This window comes from Carassius carassius, chromosome 8, assembly GCF_963082965.1.
Source record: "Carassius carassius chromosome 8, fCarCar2.1, whole genome shotgun sequence".
In the NCBI taxonomy this organism is placed as follows: domain Eukaryota; kingdom Metazoa; phylum Chordata; class Actinopteri; order Cypriniformes; family Cyprinidae; genus Carassius; species Carassius carassius.
In genome coordinates, this window is record NC_081762.1 from 1,263,954 (window position 1) to 1,276,453 (window position 12,500).

At 33.8% G+C, this 12,500-nt stretch overlaps 1 protein-coding gene across 1 annotated transcript in view; it reads right to left on the reverse strand.

The window, feature by feature from the left end:
* Nucleotides 1–12,500, reverse strand: part of LOC132144839 (pleckstrin homology domain-containing family G member 3-like) — a 39,836-nt gene that overhangs the window by 2,461 nt on the left and 24,875 nt on the right. The window contains exons 8-17 of the mRNA XM_059555405.1: nucleotides 8,496–8,678; nucleotides 7,628–7,720; nucleotides 7,457–7,543; nucleotides 6,314–6,347; nucleotides 6,083–6,181; nucleotides 5,943–5,991; nucleotides 5,001–5,100; nucleotides 3,728–3,988; nucleotides 2,450–2,554; nucleotides 804–2,235 (exon numbers count right to left, since the gene is read on the reverse strand). Of these exons, the coding sequence (XP_059411388.1) occupies nucleotides 804–2,235; nucleotides 2,450–2,554; nucleotides 3,728–3,988; nucleotides 5,001–5,100; nucleotides 5,943–5,991; nucleotides 6,083–6,181; nucleotides 6,314–6,347; nucleotides 7,457–7,543; nucleotides 7,628–7,720; nucleotides 8,496–8,678 (2,443 nt within the window). The remainder of the gene's footprint in view (nucleotides 1–803; nucleotides 2,236–2,449; nucleotides 2,555–3,727; nucleotides 3,989–5,000; nucleotides 5,101–5,942; nucleotides 5,992–6,082; nucleotides 6,182–6,313; nucleotides 6,348–7,456; nucleotides 7,544–7,627; nucleotides 7,721–8,495; nucleotides 8,679–12,500) is intronic.

Consider the following 12,500-nt stretch of genomic DNA (forward strand, 5'->3'; position numbering starts at 1 on the left):
ATCCACATTTGATGGATAAGAATCTACAATATCCATCTCAAGTGTCAAGCCTTTATGCAAATAAGTCAATGGTTTCTAATCCTGGTCCTGGAGAACTTCCAACACTGCACATTTTTCATTGTCTCCCTTATCAAACACCTGAGTCTACTCATCAGCTCATTAGTAAAGGCTCTAAAGCCATGTCCACATATACACAGGGATTTTTATAAACAGTTTTTTTTTTCTACGTTTAAAAAAAAATCTCTGTCCACATGAAAATGCAAACACATGCAATGAAGCACTGTCTAAAGCATGCCAAACCAACAGGTGGTGATATAATTTCAACCAAACCACGTAGAAAAAGCTGCATGTGGACAGGGCCTAAAACAGGGATACTCAAATCTGGCCCACAAGATCCACTCTCCTGCAGAGTTAAACTCTTACAATAATCAAAAACACCTGCGCATGCTAATCAGTGACTTCAGGATCATTAGGTAGGGGAGTTTGATCAGGGTTGGAGTTAAACTCTGCAGTGCATTGGCCCTCCAGGGCAATATTTGAAGAACCCTGCTCTAATAACCTCAAATGCATGCATGTGTCATATAAGAGAGATATTAAAAACATGCTGTGTTGGGGGTTCTTCAGGACCAGGATTGGGAACTTCTGAGCTACGCCATTGGGCAAGACACTGCAAGTTGAGGGATTGTCCCTCAAGTAAAAGTGAACGGTCAATTTGGAAGAAAGCGTCTCCAAAACAAAACCAAGAAACGATAGAAAGAACAGCACTTCAACTTGGCAAGTGTCTACTCAGACACTACACCCACCTTTCTCTTTTGCTGGAGGTCTCACCTCCATCACCGAAGACAGGTTCTTGGGCACAAAATAGTTCTCTGAGATCTTGGGCCTCTGCCTTACCGGCCTGCTGTTTTTGATACGCTGACTGTACTGCCTGGCCAAATGAAACACCTTATTTTTCATCTTCTCCATATCTTGAAGGATGAGTTCATCTTCATTGGAGGACCTTAAGGAGATGATCTTCGGTAGAGGAGGGTGGTTGACCTTGTGCCGCTCTTGTAACTTGTGTTTCTCGTTTGGATGCCTCTGAAAATCTTGCATCTTGTCCTTTTCAATGATTTCGCTGATTGGGGATGAGGTAGAGTTTTCATCAGATTCTTCCCATATTACTGGAGGTTCCCCAAATCCACTATCCGAGCTCACCTTACTGGTTTCTGCTTTTTTTTCTTCACCAGGTGAAGTCATTTCGGAATTCTCAGAGTCCTGATGTTGTCCAGATGTCCCAGTTATCTCCACTTCTATGTCTTGCCACACTTTAACCATTTCAGATGCAGGCTGGAATTTCTCATTTACACTTAGGTCTCTAAGCTCGGACTCTTTGCCATATGAAGGAACCACAAAATCAGAGCTATCCTTTGCTTTCTTGTCATCCCCCAAGCCTGGAAGATTAAAGACAGACCATAAAGTAGGCCTTGTGACAGAAAACGCTCTCTTGTGCAATGCCAAATCTTCGTCTGTAAGGTCATTGAGTTGCTGGCTGAGATTACGAACTAGGCCTGCAGGGATGTATGAAAGGCTCTCTCTGCGTTTGATGGCAAAGCTGGCATCCTGGTGCTCAGCATGTGTGTAGTATCGCTGAATCTTATGTATGAGCAATCGGTCCTTTTTGGAAAGAGTGTCTTGTTTCTTTTCAGATCTTTGGTCTGGAATGAACGTGCTGTAAGGAATGGTCTCTGTTATTAATTCTGGAGTGGACGGTCTAAACTCTTGCCCTTTGTCTTTCTCATTGGTTTCAGCACCACTGCTGAGCAAACTGCTTCTTCTACTTTCCAAACAAGAAGACGGGCAGCCCAAGTCAAATGAGCCTTCGACTCCTAGACTGCTTCTTTGAGAGAGGCTGCAGACACATTGCTCTGAGATATTGCTTGCCTTGTCCAGTACGGGTGAAGAAAAGAGGCCACAAGGTGCTTCAACGTCCACATCTATCTCAATGTTCGGCACATACTCTGAGAGGTTACTGCTGGCTTGAGTCCCTTCTTTTTCCTTCATTTCAAGTCCAGTAGGTGATGGGAATACAACACAGTCCTCCATATTATCTCTGATTTCTTGTCCTCTATTATTGAGGTGTACTATCTCTGGATCACACATTTCGGGATAATTATCGGATTGGTCCACACCTGTCTCCTCTGTCTCTCTAAAGGAAGGGAAGAACTTCTGTGAACTGCGTTCCCCAGTTGAGCTCTAGAAAGTGGACAGAGTGAAGTGAGTTATTGCTACAGGAAGCTTTAAAGAGGATAAGGAAAGAGGATGTAAAGATAACTTTAATCTCCAACATTCTCCTTATGGCTAAGAGACCAGCATGAAACAACAAGTGCAATTTATCTAGCTTTAAGAGTTTTTCTAACTTTTACTAGAGATAAAGAACCATTATGAGGTTCATAATACATGATGTTACCTGTCTGAAGAGAGACAAACTTTCAGTACTATCATCATGTTTTTCTTTAGTGGGTGTTTGGCTGCTTTTGTTCAATGGCCAATTTTCCAAACAACCATCACTCTCCTAAGGACAAAAGAAGATAACAGATGTAAATGTTCTACTAAATTATATCGTTCACAGTTGCCATCTGTCAAACATCACTTCAGTGATATTTCAACCATTCATAAACATCTCCAATTCATTTAAAAGCATCAATGCATTTCAATACTTTTCCACAGACAACTGACCTTCTGAGATTGTTTTTGTGTGCCATCAAACAAAACACAATGAAACCGGAACCTTTGTTTCATTTAATTACAGAAGGCAAGCCATCCGACCTCCACCCCCAACATTTGACAGTTAAATTCCCCTTTGAAGTCGAACTTCAATCAAAAAATCTCATTGTGTCTCCAAGTGCAAAAACACTTTGAGACACCCGACGTCCCGTATTATTATGCATCGGATCCTAATACCCACAACATGCTGTAAATACCCACCATAAGTACATTACAATCTTTGCACATTGATGCATACCCTGAAATATAACAATGATTCTTCAGATGTGGGACAAACAACATCAGCCATTAGATTAGAAAATAACATTTCCACTTTAAAATTATCACTGGAATGTTTTAAAACACAAATATCAAAACAATGACATTACTTGATCACACACAATCCCTTAAACCACCAGTGGTTCACCTGACGTGAGTTTATGGTGAATTTTTCGTAATCTTAGGTTCCTGTGGTTATATATTCTTTGAAGTTCAATGGATGATTTGCCAATATAATAATAATAATCTGACACATTAATTTCTGTATCGGAACGATCTGACGAAATTGAGTGATGCACAAACATGCATTTAAGTAGAAAAATGTCATTAGTCCTACAACCTGTTTCGTCTGAACTCTCATAGACTCAGTGATAAATGTTTTGAAAATCAGGCTTTGAAGATGGCATTCAATTTGTAGGTCAAGTGCCTATTCAGAAATGTGTTTGTGTATGATTAGTGTCCACGCATGCAGTTATGTCCATGCAGTGATTCATGCAATCATCAGATCTGTGGGTGCAAAAGCAGACATCGGCCTCAGCATGCAGCAGATGGAGATGTTGTTCGACCAAACACTGAGGCTGAGGATGTGCAATAGAAAGCGATATGTGACCCTCACCGTGGTGAACTGATTGAAAAGCAAAGCCTTTGCCCTATAATGCTAGCAGGAGATGGCGGCCAACACTGAACTGGCAAAGTCAGCTACCTGCTCTACTCCCATCAGATCTTCGTCCTCTCCATTATCTCCTCCTATGGTGTCCTCTGCGCTCTTTGCTTTCTCTTCAAATCTACGTTCCTTGATGTCATCCAGCGAGCCTGTGCTGGATTCATGATCTTGTCCATTCTGAATCATTCCAGGTAACGCAGTCTTGAGTTCTGGGTTTGAGCTCACAGTCGTGACGTTGGTAGCGGACAGTATGGAAAGACTGTCTTTATCCACTAATAAAGTACCTTCGCTGTCTGCATGCTAGACGCCACAGAAAAGTTATGGGATGTCAATGGGCGTTTAGGAAAAAGCGAATTTCTATAACACAACTGGAACCTTTTCAAGCATTCTTCAAGAGTTGTGTTGGCTCTGTTTCTTGTACTTGATGTGAAAAGCTTGCAATAGAGAGTAAATATGGAAATCTTACCTTAAGTGTGCCTGAGTGACATCCACGGATGAATAAGATGATGCAAAGACAAAGATAAATTAAATGTTATTAATATAACAATTTAGCAACAGGTTATCTACATATGCTTTTAAATGAGGCACATTGTTAGATTTTGAAGGCCTAGTGTTGGTTTTTAATGACAGAAAGATGTATTCGAAATAGATTAAATTTGCAATTAAAAAAAAAACATGATTAGGTATAATGTGAAAACGGGCTGAAAATGTATCAAATAGGTGTATTCTGGCCTCGGATAAACACGGGAACCATCTGTGGTGTTTTTCTGCTGATTAAGATGTCTTCACTGCAAAAATGTTTGTGAAAAGCAAAAATGCAACAAAAAGCGTCATATTTTGTGAGAAAGTCTGACATACTACAGAAACTTGGATTTACAATGCATTTTTATATTCTGGGTGCACATGATACTGTATTATAAATGTGAGTGCTCTGCCTGGTCTGTGCAAAGATAATTAAATCAACTGCCAATGAAATGCATGCTATACGGATGCGCGGAGCTACTTGAGAGAGCTTGGACACTCTCTGCTTATCTCCAAGGCAGGAACAGGAAAAGCTATAGTTGGAAATGACAATTTAATTTGAAAAGTGATAAAACGGCATGAGAGAGAAAGAGAGAATAGATGGAACGCCTTGGCTTCTCTGTTAATTTTCTCCCAATCAGAATGCATAATGCACTCGTGCTGATGGCGAGCCAAAAACAGGTTCGTGGACTGAAAGGAGCTGGCGCATGACAAAGCCTGCGGCTGATGGGCTCCATAATTAACATCATGTGTGCAGGCGGAGGATCGGGGCTGTGGCCTTTGATCTGACACCGGAGGGACGGGTCGAGTCGATGCTAAAGCGACCGAGGGACAGTAGCACATACGTGTCTCCTACATGAGCGGAAACAACCGCACACACCTGCTGTGAGCTCCAGATGACAGAGATATGATTAGAAACTTCCTTTGTTTGCCAAGCACATCTCTGATCTTTTGTTTAACAGTGCTTCTTAAATCAGTCAGTCAATCAAAACTACATAAAGAGAATAAACACAAAAAATCTTTTTTTTAATGCATTTTGTTTTGCATTTATTTTACAAAATGCACACACACACTATATATATGTGTGTGCATGCATTTTGCTAAATAAATGCAAAACTGTATATATACTTATACTATAATTTTATGATGTTATTTATTATATTATTTTTTATTAACTATTTATTTTAAATTAATTGTTGTGTTTTAATGTGTTAAATTTAATGAACATATTACAAAAATGTTAAAAAACTTCTTAAATTATAAAAAAATAAATAAAAAATCTAATATTTGTTAATATATAATTAATTTTTTCCTTTATTATGTGTCGGGCAATGTTTGATTACTGTGTTGTAATGTGTTAAATATAATAAAAATATTATATTAAAAAAAGTATTTATTTGCAAATACAGAAAGATCATAAAATTCATATTTTGTTGAAGTGAAATGATTTTTGTTGTATGCAACCATTTTCTTTAATAAACATAAACGAATCCTGATGATCATGTTCTCCAGCATGATCTGAACAGCTTGAAATTCAATGAAATTCTGAACCGAATCACGATCAATGACACTTACATTTGACAAGTTAAGAAACAGCGCACTACATGACATATTTCAGCTTAATTTTGCATTTAAAATTTTTTTTAAACACTAAAACCTTCTGCATATTTCCAGGTTTAAATATGATTCAGTCTCAGACTTTCATGTCCCACTGAAGGACCAAGTGAGCAACTAAATAGAGCCGTTACCTTTTGTTCGTCTTACACTTTGTTTCGCTGGTTCTGTCCAAAAACAAAACAAGACAAGATCAGAAACTAAACAATTATAAGTTTGAGCTTTCATTTATGAGAGTGAAGAACAAGATTCACACACCAGAGCGTCTCCGTTCCTTTAACATAGCAGAGAAATCCTCCGTCTGACAGGACGCCGCTTTCTTCAGCCTGTCTGGACTGTAGCGGTACTTTACTGGACCTGAACAGAGAAGAAACAAAGCAGCAGGTTTGGAAACAGTTTAATAAGAGTTTGAGTGCATCAAATTCATGCTAAATGCATGCCACCAAAACAAGTCATTCACTGAGGCACCTTGTTTGAGAATCAACTTACCTGTCAAGTCCATGTCCAGAATGGCATCTTTGGCCTGAAAGTAATTACCAGAGAAAATGTTTATCACAGGATCGCTGATTCAGATAAACATTAATTTATCTGTTTCAAACCGGACCGATTAATCTATGTACTTGATGCGGTACAAAATTAAAACACTTCCTAAAAATTAATTAAAAAAAGAAAAAAATAATAATAACAACAATTAATAAAATGTTTAAATTAAAATAATTTTGAAATAAAAACAAGTAAAAAAATAAACACCTTTGAATTAAAAATTTAATTAAATTAAATGCTAAGAATGAATAAAATACTAAAAATATTTTCATTTTCAAACTGTTTATTTTTTATTTTACAACTAAAATAAAATGGTAACTATGAATAAAATAATGAATGTAAAATGACAAAATTTAAAAAAATAAAAATAAACAAAACATTAATAAAATACAAATGTTATGTGTAAAATAAAATAAATAACTTTGATAAAAATAAACTTTGGAAAAAATGGAATCAACTGTTAAAGTGAAAACAAATTAAACCATTTTTTAATTCTAGACTATTTATTTTTATTTTACAGTCAAAATAAAATGCGAAATATGAATAACATAATAAAATGTAAAAATGACAAAAAAATAAAATAAAAATAAAACCGTACCTAAAAAATGAAGAACATAAAATGTTTATATTTCAAAACTGAAAAATTAATAAAATACAAATGTAAAATGAAAATAAATAATTGTATAAAATTACATAAAACAATGTATAGTTGTATAATAATGTAAAACTAAAATAATTTTCAAATAAAACCAAACAAAATAAAACACTTGCTAAAAATTTAGTTGTTATTTCAAAACTTTTTAAAAAACAAATTTTTATTTAAATTTATTTTACAGTCAAAAGAAATCACTAAAAAATGAATAACATGCAAATGTAAACTGAACAATAATTTCTAAATGAGAAAAAAAAAAAGTTATTAAATCATTGAAATATTTACTTAATTAAATCTCAGGGGAACTTTAATATCTGAGAGTTTAAAGGGGTTCGACTGACAAGAGCTTTTAGGAATCCCTGGTCTAAATATCAGATCACGTTTATCACGGCATCGCTGATTCAGACAGACATCTGTGGATCGGTTACTGTACACACTTTCTGCGGGATAACGGCGTGATGGTTCTCCAGAATGAGTCTCTTTATGTGATGAGCCCACAGTTTCTTCTCTTCCACTGTTCTGGCCTGAGAAACACAATGAACTATGATTAAAGCAGACACAATAAACGGGAGTAATGGGTCATCTGTGTGCCGTGATCTCAAACTGACCTGAACCGTGTGCGGCTGCTTGGGCTGCTTGTAATGCGTCACGCTGAAGCGCAGCGAATCTTTGGCACTTTCTATCAGCATCAGTGTGGAACACTGAACACATGCAAAACAGCACAAACAACATGTTTCACTTATTAGATGGTAGAATGACTCAATCTGACTTTGGCTTTATAAAAAAAACAATATAAAACCAATAATAGTGGAAAAGCTAAATGAGATGAGAAAAAGAGATAAGACTAAATTAAGTAATTTATTTGTTTACATGACATGTGAGTGAATGAGCTGCAAGATTTTGAATAAACTAAGAATATACATTTTCTTTTATTTTTTGTTTGTTTGTTTAAAATAGATCTCATGATGCTCCCATGATTCTGAAAAAACTAAACAAAACAGGCAACTAACGTACAAAATAACGTAATTCATTATACGTTTTGATAAAATGATAATTGCTGTGGTCTATTTAAAAAATATTAAAGGGATTGTTAAACAAAAAAAAATGAATGAATGATTCAATGACTCACTCATAAAAACTTAACTCTGTATTCTTTTAAGTGTTCTTTTAACAGTCACTTGTTGCCACCTACTGGTTTTACATTGTAACTGATAAAATCTAACACACAAATAATCTAGTTTCAAACCTACTGCCCTCTCTAGGTTTGTTTTCCGAAACACAAAACAAGGGCTTCAAAGCTATGTTTAGTTAAAATGAACAGCCACAAGTGTGAGTGCTTTTCATCACAGTGAGACCAATTTCTAATACTTAGTGAACAAATTAAAAGTAATTAAACATTTTCTTTGGGAAGTGAAACATCCACAGAACCCAACCCTTGTTAACCGATGCTGTCTAAGCATGAATAACATCATATACCGAAATGTGAGTCTTATAGACGTAATGTTCTCCTCGTTTCTTGGTGATGAGCAGCATCTTATCAAACAGGAAGAGGGTTCTCTCGTTTTTGGCGCGGTGGACGTGAAACGTTCCTTCCAGAACCAGCTCACCGTATGTGGTCAGATCCGGACCTTTCCAGTTTATGAGCAGAGACTGGATCTCCTGCACGCACAATAGAATAGAAGTGAATAGAATAGAACAAAACAGAAGAGAACAGGATAAGATAGAATATGATTGAACAGAACAGAATGGGACTGGATAGAAGAGAATACAATAGTATAGAACAGAACAGGATGGAATAGAATAGAACAGAATGGAATAGGATAGAATAGAATACAGTAGGATAGAATAGAATGGAATAAGATAGAATAGAATAGAATAGAATAGAATACAATGGTATAGAACAGAACACGATAGGATGGGATAGAATATAATAAAACAAATAGTATCGAACAGAATAGAAATTGATTAGGATAGAACAGAAAAGGATCAAATAGAACAGAACAGAATAGAATAGGATCGATAAGAATAGAACAGAATGGAATAGGATAGAATAGAATACAGTACGATAGAACAGAACAGGATAGAAGAGGAAAGAATAGAGTAGAACAGGATAGAATAGAAGAGAATAGAATCAAATAGAATACACACGTATGGCACACCATACACGTTCAACGGACTAAGATAGAATAGAATACAATAGTATAGAACAGAACAGGATAGGATGGGATAAAATAGAATAGTATCGAATAAAATAGAAATTGATTAGGATAGAACAGAACAGGTCAGAATAGAATCAAATAGAACAGAACAGAATGGAATAGGATCGAATACAATACAATAAGATAGAACAGAACAGGATAGGATAGGATATAATAGAACAGAATAGGATTGAATAGAATATAACAGAACAGAACAGAATGGAATTGCATAGAATGGAATACAATTGGATAGAACAGAACAGGATAGGATAGCATGGATTAGAATAGAATAGAATGGAATATGATAAAATAGAATACAATAGGATAGAACAAAATAGGATAGGATAAAATAGAACAGAATAGAAAAGGATAGAATAGGGTATACAAATAGAATAGAATGGGACATGCTAGGATAGAATAGAACAGAATGGAACAGAAAATTATATGATAAAATAGGATAGAATAGAACAGCAAAAGATACAATAGAATAGCATAAAATATGTTAAATGGAACAGAATAGAACAGGACAGAATATCATAGGATATAATAGAATAGCATAAGACAGAATAGAATAGTATAGAATATAATAAGACCGAATAGAATAGCATAGAATATGATAGAATAGAATATCATAAGACAGAATAGAATAGCATAAGATATGATAGTATAAAATATGATAGAATGGAATAGAGCAGAATAGAATAGCATAAGACAGAATATAATATAAAATAATAAGATAGAATAGAATATAATATGATAGAATACAATATAATAAGACAGAATAGAATATGATAGAATAGAATATCATAAGAGAATAGAATATCATAAGATAGAATAGAATAATATAAAATATGACAGAATGGAATAGAGCAGAATAGAATAGCATAAGACAGAACAAAATAACAGAATATGATAGAATAGAATATGATAGAATAGAATAGAATAAGACAATAGAACAACATAGAATATGATAGAATAGAATATCATAAGAGAATAGAATAGCATAAAATAGAATAGAATAGTATAAAATAGAATAGAATGGAATAGAGCAGAATAGAAATGGCATAAAACAGAATATAATATAAAATAATATGATAGAATAGAATATAATAAGACAGAATATGAAAGAATAGAATATGATAGAATAGAATATCACAAGAGAATAGAATAGCATAAGATAGAATAGAATAGTATAAAATATGATAGAATGGAATAGAGCAGAATAGAAATGGCATAAGACAGAATATAATATAAAATAATATGATAGAATAGAATAGAATAAGACAGAATATGATAGAATAGAATATGATAGAATAGAATAGAATAAGACAATAGAACAACATAGAATATGATAGAATAGAATATCATAAGAGAATGGAATAGCATAAGATAGAATGGAATAGTATAAAATATGATAGAATGGAATAGAGCAGAATAGAAATGGCATAAGACAAAATATTATATAAAATAATATGATATAATATAATATAATATAATAAGACAGAATATGATAGAATAGAATATCATAAGACAGAATATGATAGAATAGAATATCATAAGAGAATAGAATAGCATAAGATAGAATAGAATAGTATAAAATATGATAGAATGGAATAGAGCAGAATAGAATAGCATAAGACAGAATATAATATAAAATAATATGATATAATATAATATAATATAATAAGACAGAATATGATAGAATAGAATAGAATAAGACAATAGACCAACATAGAATATGATAGAACAGAATATCATAAGAGAATAGAATAAGATAGAATAGAATAGTATAAAATATGATAGAATGGAATAGAGCAGAATAGAAATGGCATAAGACAGAATATAATATAAAATAATATGATAGAATAGAATATAATAAGACAATAGAATAACAGAATATGATAGAATAGAATAGGACAATAGAACAACATAGAATATGATAGAATAGAATATCATGAGAATAGAATAGCATAAGATAGAATAGTATAAAATATGATAGAATGGAATAGAGCAGAATAGAAATGGCATAAGACAGAATATAATATAAAATAATAGAATAGAATATGATAGAATAGAATATCATAAGAGAATAGAATAGCATAAGATAGAATAGTATAAAATATGATAGAATGGAGCAGAATATGGAGAATGAGCAGAATAGAATAGCATAAGACAGAATATAATAGAATGTTGTCAGTTCTTGTGCAGTAACTCGATCATTAATCAGTGATCTTTAAGCTTGCGTTTGGCTTGATAACAACAGCATGTGCTGACCCAGATCCATTAATGAACAGATCCTTCAGCTCATGAGTCAGGACTTCAGTTTAGAATTAATTAAAGAGTATGACATGATGTGTTTGCCTGACGCTCTTAAACCCAATACAGTCATATTCTGTCCAATAATGAGATGTGACGATGGGAGTAGTAATGGAGGTCAGGAACAACGTTTTTCCACTGGTACAGGACTAATACTCTCACTAATCACATCCTTAAAATAAAACCCTCTGACAAGAGCACTAATAAAATCAGTTGCTCATTTCATTTCACTGTTATTTTAGTGTCATTAACATACTATTATTTTTTGCATTAATATTTTGAATTAGTTTTCTCCCCACTAGTTTTTCCCCCATTTCATTTTAATATTAGTCAAAGTTTTAGTAATGTAGAGTTTTCTTTTTTTTTTATTACGTTTAAAATATATGTCACATATATACAGATTTTATTCATTTTCACAGATTAACCTGTCTCTGTGTGTGTGTGTGTGTGTGTGTGTGTGTGTCTGTGTGTGTGTGTGTGTGTGTGCGTGTGTGTGTCTCTGGGTGTGTGTGTGTCTGGTGTGTGTGTGTGTGTGTGTGTGTGTGTGGGTGTGGGTGTGTGTCTGTGTGTCTCTGGGTGTGTGTGTCTGTCTGTCCGTCTGTCTTCATCTGCATTCATTTCCTTCAAGTTTCAGTTTTGATTATTTTAAACTATATAGTTAAACTAAGTGAAAATGAGAAATATTGCTTTGGTAACTAGATTAGATTTACCAAGACCTACTTTTTATTTGAGTTGATGCTTAATTTTGTATCATTATTATTGTAGCATCACTGAGATATTATTATAGTTTTTATGAATATTTTGAATTGGTTTTTGTTTTTACATTTTAATTTTAGTAAAATTTATACTAATTTAGTTTTTGTTTGTCTATATAGTTTTTGTTCATTTTTATTTTAGTTTGTGTTATTTTAAAACAAAGTTAAATTAAATGAAGATGAGAATTGTTGCCTTTACAATTTTTATAAAT